General features: G+C 42.8%; 1 protein-coding gene across 4 annotated transcripts in view; it reads left to right on the plus strand.

Annotated features, from left to right (window-relative positions):
- bsna (bassoon presynaptic cytomatrix protein a) overlaps positions 1–22,392 on the plus strand; it is a 133,253-nt gene that overhangs the window by 92,885 nt on the left and 17,976 nt on the right. For 3 of the 4 annotated variants that reach the window (XM_064298248.1, XM_064298247.1, XM_064298249.1), the window contains exons 4-8: positions 1,534–2,013; positions 5,903–13,009; positions 16,415–18,701; positions 19,178–20,001; positions 21,055–21,148. In XM_064298248.1, the coding sequence (XP_064154318.1) occupies positions 1,534–2,013; positions 5,903–13,009; positions 16,415–18,701; positions 19,178–20,001; positions 21,055–21,148 (10,792 nt within the window). The remainder of the gene's footprint in view (positions 1–1,533; positions 2,014–5,902; positions 13,010–16,414; positions 18,702–19,177; positions 20,002–21,054; positions 21,149–22,392) is intronic. The other variant, XM_064298250.1, reaches the window with a different exon arrangement.

Here is a 22,392-nt window from a genome sequence, read left to right on the forward strand (position 1 = left end):
CCATCCATAGCTACAGTAGACCTCATTTTACAATGAATATATTACTTGGGTCTGCCTCCGTTAACACTGTTACAAAACTAATGGCAGAAAAGTCCGTTAACACTGTTACAAAACTAATGGCAGAAAAGTCCATGCAATTCCATCTCAGCTATAGTTGGCTGAGTCGGGTATACTCACTTGTGCCAATGGCTATTTTGTGATGAATGTCACACAGTACTACAGGAGAAATATTGGCAATTGAACAAGAGGTGCACCTCTTGTTGATGACAATGGATAGACTGGATTTCATTGTTTTGTAGTAACGAATGCAGGGGTAAAAGCTTTGAATTATACCTACTTTTGTCCTGTCAGGATAACTGATGAGTTATTCTGGTATTCCTGGTAGGCATTTCACTAAGTAGGGTTTAGGATTTTGAATGCTAACCTTCGGAAATATTTTCGATTGCATGAAAAATGCACAGCAATATTCCTGGTGTTAAGCCAATTCTAACGTAATCCAATTGGGGCAATATGTATGTAGTTGATTTTACACTGATTTTGCTGTGCAGTTGGACAAAAACCCAAGTTATTTCAAAATATTTGTGAAAGTTAGCCAGAACTCCATAATCCCACTTTGTGAAAAATAATTGAAACTCTTAACCAGGCATCTCAAACTGCAGTCCTGAAGGGCTGCGTCTCTACAAATATTTGTGGTTTATTTTAAATCAGCAGCTTACCTAGGCCTTGAAAACAAGGTATATCAAGTCTTTAGGCAATCAATGACTTACATTAAGTGCTGAAACAAAACAAAAACCAGAAAACACTGTTCTGCTCCAGGATATGTGTTTGAGATCCCAGCTCTAAACCATATCCATTCACACCAACTACACAGGATCTCTCTGACCCTGCCATAGTTCAGAATGATTTGAGGACCAAAGTGTTCCTGGAAAGGAGGATTGTGACATTGAATAATAACTGCCTAGCAACTGGAATTTTATGATACACTGTTAAACACCCTCTAGTCCAATTAGTGAAAGTATGTGTTGGACATGAGACCTAGGATTTGAGAGCCTTTGGTGTGAGATGTCTTTAAACCATAATGATATATGAACACAGCTTGCAAGTGGTAGTATAATAATAGCTTTAGTAGGCCCATGGTAGTTTTTTATCATAGGAAGTAAAAACAATAGATATTAAGCATGTATTTTGGAACATAGCCACTGATGGATAAAAAAAAAAAAAATCAATTACAGCGTAACAGCCAACATATGTTGTGACACCAGGTTGATCTTTGAGCCTACACCATGGAACAAAACCATTAATACATTATTCCTTCTGCAGTAAAAAAAAAAAAATCTTTTTGATTGGGTAAAAGTTTATGTGAAAAATGCCTGTGCTTGTGTAAGTTGCATGAACATGTTACATAACTTCAAAATATATAAATTTTTTAAATGCCTGATAATCTGTTCTTCATTATGGATTTCTCTGTATTAAATTACAATTTTTATGCAATGAATCTATCCTCATTTTATCTGTTTTAATTATGTCTTTCAGAAGAAAGAATGGCTTTGCTTGAACTGTCAGACTCAGAGGTTGATGTCTGGTGGGCTGGGAGATGCACCGCTCCCTATGCCTCAGTCATCTCCAAAACACCAACCAATGGGATCACCCAGACACCAACCACCAGCTCAGAGCCAGCAGCCAGCTATCCAGAAAGCAACCAGTCAGCAGCAGACTGGGCCAAAGCAGCAGCAACAGAAACCTGTGGCTCAAGGAAGTGGACCTTCTGCTCCAGTGAAGCAGCCAGCAGAAACACAACAGGACAAGGGTCCCATCCATCCGGTGCCTGCATCCATCAGCGAGGCCCAGAGACATCAGAGAACCACAGAGAAGGACAAGATGGCACCAAAAATGGAAAAGGATGCTGAAACCAAATCGGCACCAAAGAAGGGAGCACCAGAGCAAATCACTGTGACGACATCGGTGAAAGACATTAAAAGAGTTGGCGAGTCTCAGAAGTCCAGACATCAGGATGTGAGTGATTTTTTTGTTCAAATTCACTTTTTGAATAACAGCTACTCTGTATAATGCTAATGAATTAAACTGTAACAGTATGTGGCACCAACATAATGTTTGAGAAATAAGGGGTAAAAACATAATCCAATAATTACTCTCTGTTTTAAAGGTCAGATTTAAATTCAGATGATGTTGATTCTGTCTTTTATATCTATACATATAAAAAATGTGTTGATGAAGAAGTTGTCTGACCTCTGTTATGAGCATGAAGAGAGCAATGCCTTTACATTTTAAAAGCCTTCAAGGGATAGTTCCCGTTGTTGAGACTTACTGATACGATTTCAGTTTTAGTGCATTGGCCCAGACAGTTTGCGTGCGTGCGATTAAGGCTATTTCATATATTTGTATAAGTTTCTGATGGCATGCTGGCTTTGCAATGGCTGGTACAGGGGCAATCATAGAATTGTGGTTAAAAGCAAGAAAAACAAATACACTTCATCTAATGCTTGTGTGCACTTAAAAGACTTTCAAAATCCTGACAATGGCAAGTATCTCACATTTAATGACCATCCCATTAAAACTGCTGGTATTTCCGTCCTATGAACACTCCCTCTACATGCGTAGTCACAGGCCAGAGCCATGCGCAGGAAGAAAATTCCCATTGGTCGCACACATCAACATTTCTGAACGTTCCCGCCCACTTCCTTGGAGGTTGTGTTTCATTCTCACCACAATGGCACAGTTTTGACATTGTTTTAAAGCAATGTGCCCCAGAATACTGCTGTGTTTTGGTTGAGACTTTCCACAGATATACACAGTTGACATACTTTGGTATAAAGTAGTTTTATGAAACCATGCACAAATTAAAGTCTGTGAATGTTTGTGAGTATCCATGGCATTATATTCGGAAAGAAGAATTTCTGTTGAGTATTTTGAGTTTTTTGAATGTACATTTTTGCCGCTTTGAGGCCACAAAAACTGTGTCCCATTGAGGTCCATTGTATGAGGGTGAGCTGCAGCAGATATCTTGCAAACTCGCCAAATTATAACATAGCTGGCTGGTAGAAAACTAAAATTTGTCCTCTACCCTCCAGGTAGTTGAAGAGCAACAGTAATTTCTGCCCAGCTCTTCTTTTCAATTCAGTTGTAGTGCAGTTCCAAAGAGACACCGAAGAGACACTGATGTTGCTTCCATAGCTCTACCAACATCTCTTCCTCTTCACTGCTCCATGACATCTGCGACATGCTGGGCTTTTTTGATGCTTTGTTCACCTCAAGCTATTGTTATGCTGAAAGCTCATTGGCTGTTCACGGTTCCATGTGGAAAGATTAGTCTTTGTGCATCTCACACTACTCAAACCATGCCTAAAGGCTATCAGTTTGATATTCTGGCAAGAGTTGCAGAATAGCTTAAGAATGCATTGGAAGAGCTGTAATTGAGTCTCTGAGCATCAGTTCACACAGAAATAAAGCATTGTAGTAACTACAATGACCATAATCCATTGTGCCTTCAGACACGTAAGTTACATGGCAGTTCAGAAACACCTAGAACCCAGCAGGCTACTCACACAACACAAATGATACCTGGAGAGGTATATGTACTGTGTGATTGTACCCAGTAACACATACATATTCCATCTCAGCACTTGGTAGTTTTTACTCAGCAGATTGTCATAACTGCCTTGAAATTAATCTAATGACTTTTTCAACATTACAAGTTAACTTGCTAATATATCTAGTGAGGAACTTTGAAAACAGTAGGCTGGTAACATTTGATGACGATGGCTAACTGGTTGCCTGCCTGTCAAAGAGAAAATGTATTTACTTCCAGAGCCAATAGTGTATGATAAGAGAGATAAATTATAAAGCCCAAAAAATAAAAAATGAAATATACACACCAAAAATTTGCATATATATTTAAAGACAAAAAGGGTATTAATTTATGCGAGCGATTTGCTGAAGTATGCAGTCAGAGCATTGAAGCCTTTGAAAATATATTGAAAATAATTTTTAAAGCTCTTTTTAAATAAAGTTAGTTTTTAACATTTCAATAGAAATAAATTTAAAAAACAAAAATCGAAATCGAAATTTTCCAAATCAAAATCAAACCAAACTCAAAAAAAATGAATCGCTCAGCATTAGTTGTGGGACAAGTTGCTGTCGGTTTAGGTGAAGTGTATAATTCTGTTTTTAAATCATCAATCCACAGTTGACCATATACCAGTCATTATAAATCTACTGTCTGTCAGAAACTTCTGTAAAAATCCAAAATATTCTTCATCGCACACAAAAACTGTCTGGGCAAATCAAAATCATACACTGAAATAAACTGAAATATACAGTGCTGTGAAAAAGTGTTTGCCCTCTTCCTGATTTTTTCTATTATTGCATATCTTGTCACACTGAATGGTTTCAGATTTTTTTTTTAAAAGTGAAAGTGAGTAAACACAAAACAAACACCTATATCACCCATGTGAAAAAGTAATTGCCCCCTTAAACTTAATAACTAATAATGCGTCCTATAATTTGATATCAGTCTTTCACATTGCTGTGGAGGAATTTTAGCTCACTATTCTTTGCAGAACTGCTTTAATTCAGACAAATTGGCAGTTTTTTGAGGATGAACTGCTCGTTTCAGGTCCTGCCACAGCATCTATATTAAGTTCAAGTCAGGACTTTTACTAGGCCACTCCAAAACTTTTATTTTGTTTCTTTTCAGCCATTTTCTGATGTCGGCTTGCTTTTGTGTTTTGGATCATTGTCTTGCTGCATAACCCAATTATGCTTCCACTTCAGCTCACGGGCAGTCGACCAGACATTCTACTTAAGAATTTTCTGGTTCAGGGCAGAATTCATGCTGCCTTCAATAATAGCAAGTCGTCCAGGTGCCGAGGCAGCGAAGCATTCCCACACCATCACACTACCACCACCATGTTTGACTGTTAGTATGATGTTCTTACTGAGAAATGTTGTATTTGCTTTGCACCTTAATGGAACCCATGTCGTCCAGAAAGTTCCACCTTTATGTTCATAGAACATTATCTCAAAAGGCTTAGGGATCATCCAGGTGCTTTTTTGCAAATATGAGATGAGCATTGGTGTTTCTCCCTTGTTTAGCAGTGGTTTTTGTTATACTACTCTCCCATTTTTGCCCAGTCTTTTCCTTATTGTGGAGTCATGAACACCAACCTTAGCTGAGGCTAGAGAGGCCTGCAGTTCTTTGGATGTTCTTCTGTGATCTCTTGTGACTTCCTGGAAGAGTTGTCACTGTGCCCTTGGGGAAATTTTGGCAGGCCGGCCACTCATGGGAAGATTCACCACTGTTCCAAGCATTCTCTATTTGGAGATAATGGCAATCATTGTGGTTCAGTGGCGTCCCAGAGCCTTAGAAATGGCTTTGGAACCCTTTTCAGACATTTATATTTCAACAACTTTTTTTCATGTGGCATTTCCTTTGATCGTGGTATAGTGCGCTTTTAGAAACTTGGTGGTGAGTATTTCACTCTGATCACAAGGGTCAATATGTGTGAGGTTTAGATTCAACAGGGCTGGTTGAAATTAAGCCTGGCTGTGTTTAATCAGCTGAATCTAATTATCAATGTTCTCAATTTTCATTTGTCTAATATTACATTGTGTCTAAAGATCTGAAACCATTCAATGTGACAAATATGCAATAATAGAGGAAATCAGGAAGGGGAAAAATACTCTTTATAGCACTGTAACTCCAGAAAATGAATTAGGTCTTTTAAGTCAAGAATATTTGAAAGGTATAGAATCAAAACACAGAAATCCTGGGTTGCTCTTAACAAATTTCTTAGCTACACAGCAAAAATGATCAAATTATGTAAAGAACTTGAAAAGTGAATCGGCACATCACTACATGCCGCACCTTTATCTTTACTCTCAGGAGACAAACAAGTCCAGCACACAAGACATTTCCCGAAGCCCACAGAGCCTGAGTGACACTGGTTATTCCTCAGATGGGATCTCCAGTTCCCACAGTGAGATCACAGGGCTAATCCAAGAAGAGGAGATGAAGCTAAGTGAACGGGGGCTGAGTGAACACAGCCCCCCAAGCCCATCAGAGATCATCAAATTGGAGAGTTCCATGCGTCCTCTGTTGGAGTCCAAATCAATTCCAGATCAGGAGCAAGAGAGGGGGCGGGGGAGACATTCACGTGACTCCAGGGATATTGATGATAAGAAACAGAGGCCTCGGTCCCTGTCCATCACTCCAGAGGCATTCGACTCAGATGAGGAATTAGAAGATATTCTGGAAGAGGATGAAGACCCAGACTGGGAGAACCAGCGTAATCTCAGGAATAGTGTGGCAGAATCATCCGATGAATTCAACAGCAAGCTACGCCACGATTATGTGGAGGACAGCAGTGAAAATGGGCATTCCCTTTTACCAGGCAGGCAAAGAAAACAAGAGACAGAGATGACAGATGAGGAGTTTATGAGGAGGCAGATCTTGGAAATGAGTGCAGATGAGGATAATGAAGAGGATGATGAAGATTACAGTTACCAAAAACCAAAAAAGAGCCATAAGCACAGTGCAGATTCAGGGAAAGAGAAGCAGCGCCGCCTCACTCATCACTCCAGTAGCTTTGAAGAGGAAAGCAAAGGAGCTGATGATGCCTACCAAGGCCCAAGTGAAGATGGTGATGAAGATCTGATGGCTTCCCAAGGAGGCCTCCGTCGTTTCAAGACTATTGAATTGAACAATACAAGCAGTTACAACCGTGACATGGAGCTCAGCAATGAAAATGACCTTAGCTTGGACCGAGAACCAGAGCTGGAAATGGAAAGTCTGACTGGCTCTCCTGATGAGCGGTCAAGGGGGGAATACTCTTCAACCCTTCCTGCGACAACTCCAAGTTACACTTCTGGTACTTCTCCCACTTCGGTATCTTCCATGGAGGATGATAGTGACAGCAGCCCTAGTCGTAGACAAAGGTTAGAAGAAGCTAAGCAACAGAGGAAAGCCCGGCATCGTTCCCATGGCCCACTTCTGCCAACAATTGAGGATTCATCTGAAGAAGATGAGTTAAGAGAGGAAGAGGAACTGCTGCGGGAACAGGAGAAGATGCGAGAAGTTGAGCAGCAGAGGATTCGGAGCACAGCCAGGAAAACTAAGAGAGACAAGGAGGAGCTGAGGGCACAGAGACGTAGAGAGAGATCCAAAACTCCCCCCAGTAACCTCTCTCCCATTGAAGATGCATCTCCCACAGAGGAGCTGAGACAGGCAGCAGAAATGGAGGAACTTCACCGATCCTCCTGCTCAGAATATTCACCTTCTATTGATTCTGAGGCTGAAGGTTTTGAAATATCTTCCAAGCTGTACAAGTCTGGAAGTGAGTACAACCTGCCAACATTTATGTCACTCTACTCCCCCACTGAGAAACCAAGCACCACCAGCTCTTCCTCAAGTAGCAAACCACTTAAAAGTGCTGAAGAGGTTTATGAGGAAATGATGAGGAAGGCAGAGATGTTACAAAAGCAGCAGGCACAACATGTGAGACATGGGCAGCAGTATGATGATTCCTATCAGCAAGAAGAATTAAGGAATGGACAGCAGCAACAATATGAGGAAGATTATGACTATAATAACCAGGAGGAGACTGGCTATGAAAACAATTCAGCAGAGACCGATAACATCTATGAGGAAATTCGTCAGACGTCCCAAAGCATTACCAAAATGCATCAGTCTTCCACTCATGACTTGGAAGAACAGCCCGATGATCAGATTGAAATAGATGAGTCTTACACAGACAAGCAGCTTTTGGATACAGGGTCAGCTTTTGCTAAATTACTAGAACAAAACAATGCTCTCCTTACGCCTGGGACAAGTCCAACTCAGCTGTCAGCACCAGTTTCATTTGCTTCCACAAGTAATGAGCCCAGCATAACTGGAGGGAGGGGAATTCCTGATGTCCGAGTGACACAACATTTTTCCAAAGAAGGGCAGAAAGACAGAATTAAAAGTCAAACCACAAAAAATGGAGTTGCTCCTGTCATAGCTACCACCATAGCAGCTTATGGAGTTTATTCTAGAGATGCTGTGACTGTTACCCAGTCAATTGTCACCCAGACTATAACTACAACCCAGTCACCAATGTACACCCGGCAAGCAGGAGCTGGTTCAAACGTTTCCAGTAGAATAGCAGAGATTACTCAGACTTACAGTCAGAGGGATGTTACTGGGAGGAGAGCTACAGAGAGCAGGAGCATTCAAGTCAGAGAAAATGTACAAGTGGCAGCATCAGAGCCTGAATCTGAATCCCTTACATCCAAGGTCTTTACTTATTTCAAAGGAACAAGCCCTCCTCTTTCCCCCACCACATCTCCTATACAGAGTCCTAAACGATCTCCAGCCAGAAAAACCACGATTGAGTTTGCCACACAAACCCTCAATACTGCTATGTCAGTATCACCTTCCGGCTCTGATACTACATCCCCAGTAATGGCTCAAGGAACCCAGACACCTCACAGAATTGTTTCACCCCGCCTCTCCAGACAACAGTCCTCTCAGGATTCACCTTTTATGATGATAACATTAGGGTCTGAGCCTACAAGCCCTGCTAAGCCGATAACAGTCAACTCCTCAACCTCTCCTCTGTCTTCACCAACCAGATTGAGCCGTCAGCCAACCTTTGACACGTACAGTCCTACATCAAGTTCCCCACCCTCCCCAACCCAAGATTCTTCACCACATGTTTTATATAAGACAAAGATTGTGGAAAGGGTTAGTGTGGGCACTAGCATGGTGACCACTGCAAGTACCTGCAGCCATGGATCATTGTCCATGGAAAATATTTCCCTTTGTAGAATCTCCACTGTTCCCGGTACATCCAGAGTTGAACAAGGCCAAATGATGTCAAGCAGCAGTTTGGTTGATCTGAGGACAGCAACAAAGCCAGCCCCAATTATAATGACAGATCATGGTATGGATTTGACATCTTTAGCAACAGAGGCACGAAAGTACTCTGGTGATGCCGAGGGAAGCCCCAGTCGTTATTCCACTGCTGTTCAGCCACTCGTTATGAATCTGAATTCCCAGGAACATCCACATGTGGCTGTGACTACAGTAAGCATCACTGTTGCAGCTTCCATGTTCATATCGCAGCCAAAACAACCTGTAGTTTATGGTGATCCAATGCAGAACAGAGTTGACCTTGGCCAGGGAGTAGGATCAGCAGTATGCCTGACACAGAACAAACCAGCACCAATTGACCCATCCATTCCAAAGATAGATGCTAAGCTGGAGGACTTGAGCATTCAGCAGCAGCAACTACAGAAGCAGCAACAAAAGTTGCAAGAACAGCAGCAGCTGCTAGAACAGCAGCTGCAGCAGCATCACCAACAGCAACAGCAGCTTCAGCAACAGCAAGCAGCTTCTTTTGCCAGGTACAATTTAGTGAACCAGGTCCAGCCCTTGCTGAAAAAAGATTTGCTTGTGAGTCAGACAAGCAATGCCCAGGCTGTAGTCAGTGCTATCCCCAGAGTGTCCCCTCTCCCTGATCCAGCTGCACAGAGTGCACTCTCCCCTGCTCTGTCTCATGAAATGTATGGTGCAAGTGGTCTTCCATTGGAACTTAAGAGTAAACCTCCAATCACAAATCTGTCTGCAGTCAAACCCCAAGTGATGTTGGTCCAGATGGACACAGTCGCACATGGAGCACCAGTGTCCCAGCTGGTTAAACCAGAAGAGCCACAAGATGCCATGGACCTGACTGGGCAGATAAAAACTGACAAACAGGTGGCCTGTTGTGATGTGGTGTATAGACTACCTTTTGGTGGTAGCTGTGCAGGACGCCCTTTCACTCAAAAGCCTAAAGTGGAAGAAAAGATACACGCAGCAGAACCTTTGCAAAGCAACCGCCCTCCTTCTGCACCTCCTCAGTTCTATGGAAGCCAGCCACAAGAGCCTGGACAAGAAAGCTACCCATATCAAGAGCCAGGAGTTGTGAGTCACAACATAATTGAAGAGCGTAAACCCTACCAAACGCCCCTTTCTGGAAGGCTGCAGCCATCCATGTCAGATAGTAATCTAGCAGATGCTGGTCTTCACTTCTATCAGACAAAGAATGACCCTAGTCTATATGGCTCTGGAGACCTGGCTATGGATCTGAGCACCATGAAGCAAGCCTATGATGGAAGTTATCTTAGCATGGGAATGCAATATGGGTCCTATACAGATTTACGGTTTCAGGGGGATGTCATGAGTCAGCCTTTACCAATCCGAAGGTACAGCTCAATGTCAAACATTAGTACAGATTATGGCTATTCATCTCGAGACCTTTCCACTTTCCAAGAATCCAACTTAGCCCACTATAGTGCTACCACTGCTAGGGAAATCAGTAGGATGTGTGCAGCTCTGAACTCAATGGAGCAGTTTGGGGGACGATATAGCAACACCCCAGATATACAGTATGGCTCTGCCAGGGGAGCTGGTCCAGCAGGAAGGCTTAATTTACAACAGGGGTTAACATCAATGAAAGCTAACCTCATGTATGGCCCTGATGGCCAGCAACTTTCCCCTGGTCAAGCATATACTAATTTAGTCAATGCTAGACAAGCAACGCTACGGGCAATGTATCCCTCTGCAGTAAGAGCTGCTGATGGTATGATCTATTCCACCATTAATACCCCAATAGCCTCTACCTTGCCAATCACTACTCAGCCTGCCTCTGTCTTGCGACCCATGCTGAGGGGTGTTTATAGACCTTATCTTACAGGTAATATGACTCCGGTACCTTTGGCGAGCCTCACCAGGATGCCTCTTGTCTCTCAAAGGATGCCGCTATCCTCACAGGGGCCTTACCGCTTTCCTCCTCCGAACCGCTTTCCAACAGCCTCTGTTCCTGCCTCTAGTGCATCTGCCTCTACCACAACTATAGACACACCTGTTTACCTTGGAAAGCCCTCTGTGACCACTACAATGCCTGTTACTACTGCTTCTCTACCATCAGCTAATACTACAGTGGTGCCTCTTCCATCACCAGTTATTGTGCCTACAAACCAACAACAACCCCAATCTCATTTTCCAATGCAACTAACCCAGCCCCAGCAGCCAAATGCCCAGGCCCAGGCCCCACTACAGCCTCCCGCTCAATCTCAAGTGCAGCCACAAGTACAGGCTCAGATACCACCACAAACTCAGCCCCAAGCATACACTCAAATTTCACCACAAGCTCAGCCCCAAATTCAACCCCAGGCTCATAACCTTGTTCAACCTCTAGTTCATCCACATATGCAAGTCCAAGCTCAGCTTCAGATGCAGCCTCAAGCCCATTCTCAAATGCAAGTCCAACCTCAGCCCCAAATTCAGTCTCAGATATCCCTGACTCAAGCCCAGCCTCAGGCTGCATTTGCCCCTGCAATCAGCATGGTTGCCAGCAGCAGCGGCCCAGAGAAGGACAGGGAAGAAGAGAGACTGCGCCGACAGCAAGAGCAACAACTGCAGTTGGAACGAGAATGTGTGGAGCTGGAGAAACTACGACAAATGCGCTTGCAGGAAGAATTGGAGAGAGAGCGTTTTGATCTTCAGCGACACAGAGAAAAAGAACAAATGTTAGTACAGCGTGAAATCCAGGAGCTGCAGTCCATCAAACAGCAAGTCTTGCAGCAGCAACAGACTGAGAGAGAGAATCAGCTGGTCATGCAGAGGGAACAATTAGCTCAACAGAAAATGCAGCTAGACCAGATACAGTCACTGCAGCAGCAGCTCCAACAACAGCTTGAAGAACAGAAAAGGCAGAAAACTGCTGCTGCAGCTGCAGCAACAGCGTCAGCATCTGGCCCTACAGCTACAAATGGTCATGGTGCAACACAGGGTGTAGCTGGGGTGGCAGGGGCAGCCCCTCAGGGATACTCTGTGGTCTGTGACCAAACTGGAAGGGTAATTCAACATGTTCCATCTGAATTTCAGCGGACAGTGGATCAGACTGGTCAGACTTGGCAACCTTACATAGAAGGGCAGACATCAAGGGTTTTGCCCAGCTCTGCCTCAGATATATCACTGAGGAACAAGGAGGAGCATGTAGAGACAAGGTCCATGAAGAAGCGAAGCTCAATGCCTCGTTTGAGGGATGGGGTAGACGGAGAGGAGAACCAGCCCATGGTGAAGAGGATTGTTGACAGCAGTGTTCAGACTGATGACGAAGATGGTGAAGAAAGATTCATGATATCACGGCGAAGGAGAACCAGACGTAGTGTGGACTGCAGTGTTCAGACTGATGATGAAGACAAAGCGGAGTGGGAGCAGCCAGTAAGGCGCAGACGGTCACGTTTTACAAAGCACTCTGATACCAATGTCGAGAGCAAAGTTGACACATCAAAGGTTTCCTCCTCAAGTATTGCAGTCCAGACCAATCGTGATTGTTCAGCACAGACTGAATCTGAGCAGTTAGGGAGGGTCTCTCCTGCTATTCACATCACCACATCTGATCCGAAAGTACAGATTGTGCATTATATTTCAGCCCCTGAGAGGACCCAGAAAGGGGAAAGCCTTGGCTGTCAGACTGAAATAGAGGCTCAGTCCCAAGGAATGGTCATTCCTCAGCTGAATGTGCCCACCACCATAGGTCCTTACTCCACTAGTATACAGCTTGTTACTGATCCTCGACAGCAAGGGATGGCCAAGTTTGAGAGAAGGAAGCCTGATCCTCTTGAGATCAGCTACCAGTCTCACCATCTGCACAATGAGTCACTCTCCAGCTTCGTACGCCAAACTCCTAAGTCACCCCAGGTGCTTCACTCTCCTGTCTCCCCTCTTTCCCCTCATCGCCTAATGGAGACCTCATTCTCCTCTAGTGAACGCCTCAATAAAGCTCATGTCACACCACAGAAGCACTTCACAGTAGAGTCTTCCCACCGTCAACAGACATTGCCCCGACCTATCAAGAATGTACAACGATCGATGTCTGATCCAAAGCCACTCAGCCCAAGTTCAGAAGATCCAGTTAAGGCTAGGTTTGCCTTGTATCAACAACAAGTTCTTCAAAGCCAGGTGGGTCATGAGCGTATAATGTGCAGTAATTAAATGAACATTTCCTGGATGTTAACTTCACTCATACTCCACGGCTTTTCTGACTCTATGGCAACATCATTTCAGAAGGATAGCCTTAAAACCCCCATATGTGAGCCACTTGAATTAATTACTTTGAATATTTCCTGATATATCTGTAATTATAATTATTAATTAATTGATGGCTTGTCAGCATTCTGATGAGAGTTGAGAAATAGCAGATTCCAAAAAGAGTTCTGTCAGTAGAAGCCAGAACTGCTAAATTCATAATGCAAATACCCCGTTTAGAGGGAAGTGGTGTCAGCATGAGTCAGAGTGAGTGCTGATCTGTAATTGCCTTTCCCAGAGTAGCAGGATGAGAGGGAGCTAGAAAACACTGTGAAATTGCTTTGCGACTAGATTTATCCAATTATTCATTGGTAAATACAATAAGTGTTTGATGCACAAGGAAATTAGATAAATGCTGTTTCTGGGTGTCTCCTTTCATATTGCTTACTGGTATACAGTACCTTTTGGTGGTGTAGTATATTTAGACTGTTTTACAATGGATTTTTTATACTAAAAATATAGTTGTTGCTCTTGCGTTTGGCACAGTCTCTATTCTTTATATGTCATATTACTTCACAAAAATGTATCCAATTTAATAAGTAATGTATAAGTATTTTTTTTCATTCAGTCTTTTAAAATCTATCCAATCCCAAAAAAAATGTTTCTGTTTTCCATTCTGAGCAGTAATATACAGTATAATGCCCCATAACTATTTACTGTCAATGATGTGTGCTACAAGTTACAAAGGGTCCAAGAGTTTTTTTTTTTTTAATGAACATTAAAAAACCAAATATACGGGAATTTCTAAGTTGTATCTATGTATAGCACCTTTCTGAAACCAAAGGTCACTTTACAAAGAACACATCATATCATCATCATCATGTTGTCATACTGGGTATATAATAATTAGAGAAAAGGTGAAGTAGTGGGAGCACAAACTATAGTACAGTGATAGGGCTGAGAGTGAGAGATGTTGGTTGATATTTATTTTATCTCAAGACGCTATGGAAAGCAGTATACTGATCAGTGGAGCTCAAAGCAATAAAGTTAAGAGGTTGGAGGAGCGCATTGATGGTGGCAAATAGGGTTTAAGTCTTTCCACAACCATCAGAGAGGGTGAAACATGTGGACTGGACAGAGGTAAGAGCTTCCCTGTATTTGGAGAAATTGTCAGTATTTAGCTGGTAAGGGGAGCGTTCTTATTAAACACTTGGAGAGGCAACCAACGGCTTTCATTTTCAAGTCCTGAAGTGTACCAAGGAGAGGGCCTGAGTGGAAGGAATCAATCTGATGTTCAAAGGAGCAAAAGTATTGGTGTTATAGATGACATCATTATACTGGGACCTCATCAGGTGAGGAGAGTTAAGTGGCCAGGAGAGAGGAAGCAAGTAAAGCAAGTATAAAATAGGATTTATTTATTTATTTATTTATTTATTTATTTATTTATTTATTATGGGGGAGCCGGGGTAATGACTCTACGCAAGTCATCACAAGATGCACTTCTCCCCTTAATGCATACATGTATAAGGCAGAATTGTGCAAATAACAGAAACAGTCAACATAATTAATGGGTCAATTTTTGTGTGAAATTTATATTCTTGTAAAGAGCAGACATAAATCAAGGCACAAGCAAGACTGAGACACAGGTATAGGCCTCACAGATGCATTGAGAGAATCTTTGCAACAAGAATCACACTTTTTGAACTCCCGGAGCAAGAAATCATCAAATGGCACAGATTAAGCAGCCATGCAATAATAAAGGTAGGGTGTTTGGCTTAAGCCATGAAGCAGTCACGGAAAAGAGTAAATGCATTGATAGGCTTAATTAGAATACAATGAAATTAGATTTGGTGCAAGGTTAGCCTACATTGCAAGGTTTGATCATTTGATAACAATGCATAGCTACAGGACAAGGAGCAATCAGCATCAGGACTGTTGACAGGGGTCATCAAACATTTGATTGCAGCAAATGACTGCAGGCTGCATTGTAGTTACCATACAATACTGCTGAAAAATCACAAAATGCCACAAAATGGGGAAAGACAAGGAACTGCCAAACAAAGAGACAAAAATCATGGAATCAATGGCACCTGTGACTCCTGTGAAAACATCCACCCCTATAAATAATTATTCTTCTGGGTGAAATAAAAGACCTGGAAACTCCCACATAACATTCCTATTCCATCCAATAGCCAAGCTCCTTGCAACATACACTATATTGCGTCTGGATCATTTCAATCCACAGTTGCCACCACTGCTGGAATATCACAGTCTGAATTTTGTCCTGTGCTGTCTGTAGTGTTGGATACACTCTTACATCACACCAGAAGATACATCAATTTCCCCACATCCAATCAAGATATTCAATGCACTGAACAGGGTTTTTTTAAACTGCACCTTGCAAAAATGCAATTAGTAGGCAGTCCAATTCACTGATTGTGTAATTAGCTGTAGCCTCAGTAAGTAAGATGTTAATTTCATGCAGACTGTGTGCACACCAATATACCCTCGTCAGGCTGCATTTTGTGCCGTGGGTTTTACGTATGCACATCTGGCCCCTTCTGTCTATGTTCATCAGCTCTATGCCTGCAAATCATTCTCCAATATAAATGGCTTAGAATCTTAGAAGGTTACAAACTGTATCAAGGCAGTGCTTTTATGTTCTGTGTAAAGGGTTTATTAATGGCTCTTGCATAATTCTGGATTATCAATAAATTTATCATCAGTCTGCATAGTAGTTTACAGGAGTAAGTAGCTGATTTTGTCACTTTAAGACTTTGAAATGTTAGTAGATGCTGTATTATACATGCTTTGGACACAAATTTACATTGTAGACAGTCCGGTCCAGGATTTTGTAGTTAATGGAAGTAATAAGTGTTGTGTTCGAATTATAGACTAACTTTTTAATAATTATTGTATGCTTTTTCCCCCCCTAATCCTCCAGCAACCTTTTTTACATTATGAATACAGTTAATGCCCCCCCCCCCTTCAAAAAAAAGAACTCAGTTTATTAAATAATTAGTAATAAACAAATATGTTTTACAGAAAGTAAGTAAACATGCTGTGTATTTTGTAGTTTGTATCTCAATACTTCAAATTGAAGAAGTTTTATGAATAGCTTTACTTTTTTGGGTTTTAAGAATGTGTTAAATAGCAGCCAGAATTAATGTTTGTCAATCCAGGCTTCATAAACCCACAAAAATATTTACTTAGATTTTTAGTCAAAATTCAGACATTCATGCTGGGACATTGAGCATATATAAAATCTTTAATGAAAAAATCCAAACCATTGTCAATGAAGATGTAGTATTGAATAAGTGACTCCTTTACATTTTCCAGCTTGCAGCTCTGCAGCACAGTTCACTGATGCGGAAAGTAAAGAGGACTCTGCCCAGTCCACCCCCAGAGGAAACCAACCTTCCTATGATTAGTCCTGCCTTTCCTCAGATGTACGGCTGCCCCACTATGCCTCATAAGATGGTATCCAGGCCAATGCTCGCCACAAAAGCCAGTCTCCTGAAGGACATCACTCATGAGCTGAAGGTGGTAGAGCAAGAGTCCACCAAGCTGCGCAAGCAGCAAGCAGAGTTGGAGGAAGAAGAGAAGGAGATTGATGCCAAGTTGCGGTATTTAGAGCTGGGCATCAACCAACGCAAGGAGACCCTGTTGAAGGAGAGGGAGCGGAGAGAGCTAGCCTATATCCGGTGCATGGGAGACTCGAGAGACTACATGTCAGACAGTGAGCTTAACAACTTGCGGTTAGCCGCAGCCTTTGAGAGCAATGGCTTGCTCACAAGACCAAGCACAGCGCCATTGAGCCAGTATTCTACTGATCAATTGAGCACAGCTCAGTATCCTCCCACCTCCTCCTTTGTCGCTTACCAGTACCCACAAAGCCAACCCACACCACAGGTGCCTGCTCCCTCTCCCTATCAGCAAACAGGATTTCAGCCCCCTCCATATCCAACAATCGCACAAACTCACCTTCAACCGAGTGCCTTGCAGCCCCAACCTCCCCCTCCAACCTACCAGGCACAAACCACTTACCCACCTCATAGCTTCCCTCAAAGTCAGCCCCCCTATCCAGTGGACTTGGGAGTGCAGCCGAGCCTCCCTGGGTTCCAGCCGCCCCCTGGTCCAACCCCCTACCCAACACATTCCCTGCCATATCCAACCCAACCTTCCTTCCCAACAGGCCCAAGCATGCCTTTCCAGCCAATGGCAGAGATCCTTACTGTTCACCAGAGGCCACGGCAAACCTCCTTGGCTGATTTAGAGCAGAAGATGCCTACTAACTATGAAGTCATCAGTACTCCTACTGTGGTAGTGACTACCACAGCTCAAGATAATACTTACACCTCCACAGCTGTGGCTAATCCTTATGGACAATATACCACGACGGTAGCTAATACATATGGACAGTACAACACGACTGTTCCCAGCACTTATGGACAGTACACTACATCTGTTGCCAGTACTTATGGACAGTATAAACCTCCAGAGACAACCTTGTCTGACCGGATTCACTCCGCAGATAGTCCATCCTCCGCCTATACCTCAGATGGCCTCTATTCTAATCTCGAGCAGAACATCCCACGAAATTATGTCATGATAGATGACATCAGTGAGCTGACAAAAGACAACATGGGCACTTCCTCAGATATGCACAAGACTGACACCCACGGACACCCTGCCAGCGGACGCTACGGGAGTGAGACCGGCCCTGCGAGAGTGAGTTCCTATGGCAGGACCGAGGAGGAGTCCGAGGAAGACCTTTACGACCATCATGGCAGGGGTAAGAGCACCAGCAGCTACCACCAGCGAGGTTCAGACAGTCATGGCCGAATGGGCAGCAGCAGCAGTAGCATGGGTGGGGGATCCTCCTATTACTATGATGACTACAAACATTCCACACGTGCAGACAAATATGGCTCCAGCATGGGAGTCCAGAAGCATTCCTCCAAAAGTCTGGGCCCGGCTGTTGTGTCCTCAAAACGGAGTAAACACAGGAAGCAAGGCATGGAACAGAAGATCTCCAAGTTTTCCCCCATTGAAGAGGCTAAAGATGTGGAGTCTGACCTAGCCTCCTATACCATAACCACATCATCTGGTGGTAGCTGCACTGTAGTATCTAGGGCTAAGAAGATGCAGGATGACATTGCATATGGATTGAAGAAAAATGTCTACGATCAACAAAAGTATTACGGCATGTCTAGTCGTGAGGCCTTGGAGGAGGATGACCGCATGTACAACTCTGGAAGGTCCAGGTCGACAGGCTACGGGATGGACAAGATCTCATCAAGAGATTCGGGTGGCCATAGGAGCAAGTCGTATGAGAGAGACACTATGGATCGCTCCCAGAGGGGCAGTTACAGTCGTGGCAGGCCTTCGATGCGCTCCCAATATTCAGAGGAGGAGAGCCCGCTCAGCCCCGTGGGGAAGCCCATGGGTGTTGGGCGAGGCTCTATAGGGCCAGAGCCTCCTGACAGTCGCAATCAGTATGGCTCTAGCCACTCCTTGCCTGATGTGCAGGACCACATGAAAGACCTGCCAAGAAGCCACGTCTACAAACCTGACGATTCTTACATTATAGATGATATGCATTGTGCTGTGTCTGACAGTGAAGGTAATTGGTGCTGAATGCCAAATAATGCCTACCTTAACGTCCCCCACCCACCTAAATGAGAATCTGCATGCCAGTGTTGCCTCTTGAAACAACTAGCTGCTCTTGTCTGAACTGAATGTTCATGGGAATGCTGTGCCTAAGGCTGAAATTGCATGTGCCTGCATGTTTTTATAAACATTTGTTTAGGCATGTTTTGATTTGCATCCTGTTTTGATGTTTTGTTCTATGAACATCGTCAACCATTTAAAAGTGTTTGTGTTTGGTGATGTGTCATGCTAACCTGTGATCATTTTCATGGTTTATTCAATGGTTTGATTTGGTGTGGCCATGATTATATTTTTATTGGTTTTTTTTCCCAAAGGGTTTGTATTTTGCACATTTTTAAAAATTTTCCATGCATGGCTTCAGTCTGCATGCCTTTCTCGCCAATGGATATGGAGATTTACTGTAATCTGTATTTGCTTTCTGTCCCAAAGCCTATCATTTGGGACAGGAAGAGACAGACTGGTTTGAGAAGCCGAGGGAAGCCCGTTCGGATAGGTCCAGGCACTATGGAAGCAGTGGCCATTCTTCCTCACAGAGGAGGAGCCATGTCAAGCACACATACCATGACTATGATGAGCCCCCAGAAGAGGACCTTTGGCCACAGGATGACTACAGTCACTCGCGCCATTCTTCTTCCCGGGACCACAGACACCATGGTAGCTCTGGGAGACACTCGTCCTCATCCCGCCACTCCTCAGAAGATCCCAGGTCCTCCAGGTCTTCTAGAGGACATCCCAAAGAGACCTCTATGCGCCATGATACACGGGGAATATCATCCTCTGGAAAGAGAGGGACCTCTGACTCCCGGTCTTCACAGGGCTACCATGGCTCAGATTACTCTCGTGACCCCTCCAGCCACCACCACAGCTCAAGCAGCCAGAGGGGGCAGAAGCAGCAGTCGTCCTCCAGCCACCACCAGCAGACGTCCTCTAGGAAGCAACAGGACTTACAGTCCCATCCGCCCTCGTCGAGGCAGCAGGGGTCCAGTCAGCAGCAGCAGCGATCGTCTGGGGGGCCACCATCAGGGAGGCAGTCTGCATCACAGGTGCAGGAGGGCATGCAGCAGCAGGGGCAGCAGGGCCAGCAGCCACGCACCCAGCAGCAGCAGCAGGCCCAGGCCTCAGCAGCAAGGCAATCACAGCCACAGCCAACAGGGACAGCGCAGCCACAGCCAGTGCAAGCCCAGCAACTGCAGGCTAAGCCTGGACAAACCCAGGTTCGACAGCCACAGGCAACCACTCAGCCTGCCACTGCGGTAAGTGCAGGGAAGCGTTCCATTTAATGATACCATGCTTTTTTGTTTTTGCTCTATTTGCTCTTAAATAAAAGCAATGTGATAGTTCTATTACATTTACATTTACATTTATGTTTGGTTTAATAAAATAAACTTGAATTAAATTTATTTGAAAAGTGCTTTCTCTGACTTGCTCTGACCTGATTTTCTTTCACTTTCCTTTTCCCATTTTCTGTTCTCACTGCGGCAGCCATTTTGGTGATTCGTCAGCATTAAATTTTAGTACAGATTGCCAAAATATACTAAGAAACCCAAGTGACGTGTGGTGAATGTAGCATATTTCTTTAATTCAAGTGACCTCAATGTGCAAACACATCCAAACTATGGTGGCAATGTAGCATAATGCATTGGAAACTGGGCTTGTAACTCAATGGTTTTGGATTCCCAGCTGGGATGCTGCTGTTGTACCCTTGAGTAAGGTACTTAACCTTAATTGCCTTGGTAAAGCATGTAGCTGTATAAATGGATTGTATGTAAAACATGTGATCTGTATAATTCGCTCTAAATAAGAGTGTCTATTAAATGCCAAAATGTAATGTAATTGAGCAGAGGTGTGAAATGTGAAACACAGGCACACACACTCACTCAGAACATTGCAGCTGTATCCCCACATTGGTCTTTCTTCTAACACAGATGTATTATATATAGTTTAAATAGTCACTTAGTAAAATAACAGGCTATATAAACTCTAAAGAGCCTTTAGGCTCTATATGAATGTTTAAAAAAATCAGTATTGTTCTTTGAAACCCTGTGTTAATGTCATATATTATTGGTCTTATTTAATGAGACATGCAACCTCATGTTAGAGGCAAAATTAATACTGTATAGATTTTTAAAATATATATTTTAATCAAATCTCAGACATGTACAGTATGTAGAGTATTTGCTAAAAAAATTGAATCAAAAATGTATATTTTTGAAGGCCTGTTGACTTTACGTGAAATTATTCAGATCGCTTTTACACCCACACCTCCACCCCCAGCCCGAGTAATTCTGTTCTCTTTGGTGGGATAGGTAAAGACAGACACGACCCTTGCTCCTGGTATGGCTGCCAAGCCAGCAGCGGCACAGCCTGCAAAAACACCTCAGCCCCCTCTGACTGGAATAGGTGAGTTGGCCTAAGACGTGGGCTTCCTTCGATCTGTTTTCAAATGTCTCTTGTCTCTGAATCCAAGTCCATTAAACTTGCTTTTGCTTGGGAGCAAAGCTGAGAATGTTCATATTGCACACCCAGAGTCCATATTTGAGAGGGATTTAAGTTTATGTGCCTTCACATAAAGGAGTCAAGTCATCAATAATGATTATAAAGTTTACAGTGGATATATTGACAGAGGCACACTGCATTTACAATTACGATATCATCATTAAATTATGGTAATATAAGAATATTTGTTTATCTGATTTCTTTTTGTATTTATCTGTACAATCCATGTAAGATATTATAACATTATTTTCATTGAAGTTATAATGAAGATTTTTCACTCTTCATGAACACTCAATCTAAATATTTTCTAGCAGGAGCTGGCCAAATGTGATCTGAAGAAGGCATTGTATAAGATTTATTTAAACTCTTGTTTTACAATCAATATTTTGTCCCCCAGGATCCTTCTTGCCATTTTATGGCTTCCACGTAATGTCAAGCCAAAGGATCCTTGGAACAACTTTTATACCCAAATCTGGTCCTATTGCTTACAATCTATTTTAGTACCTCCCTCACCCAATAGTCATGCACACTTGCAGATGTTTTTTTTTAGATTGGAGGTAATTTTGAATCAACTTTGAGATGTATTGTTACTCATTTTAGTTTGATAATCCTTCATTAATGCAGTACTTTCTTTAAAAATACAAATACATGACACCATAAGCCTGGTTTTGGCCAAAATATATTGATGCATCCTTCATGTAGCTGAAGGTTTGTCTTTCTTATTAGAATCCTTTGAAGAATAATTCCAAATGACCCTTTGTGATACAGTAGATTTCACAGACAGGAGACCCAAGTTAATTTGGCCTGTTTATTAGATCTGCGTGTATCCAGTTTCATATACAGTATATTTATGCTGTCTAATTAAATGTTTATTAAGACTGCATTATTATATTCATTTATATTTTATAATATTCTCTCTTAAAGTACTTAAAATATATGTTATCCAGGGCTGCAGAAAGTTTGGGCACATGTCTTCTCTAATTGTAAAAATAAAAAAAATAAATGGCAATGATGCTTTTGGTCACCTTTTTTATTTTTTAACATTTTTATAATGTTGCTTGACCTATCTGAAATTATATGTTATATAACGTTATATGTATCTACAGTGGAAGCTGCCTGTTCAGTTTAATTTATCTGTTTTTACAAAT

This window comes from Anguilla rostrata, chromosome 11 (genome assembly GCF_018555375.3).
Source record: "Anguilla rostrata isolate EN2019 chromosome 11, ASM1855537v3, whole genome shotgun sequence".
In the NCBI taxonomy this organism is placed as follows: Eukaryota; Metazoa; Chordata; class Actinopteri; order Anguilliformes; family Anguillidae; genus Anguilla; species Anguilla rostrata.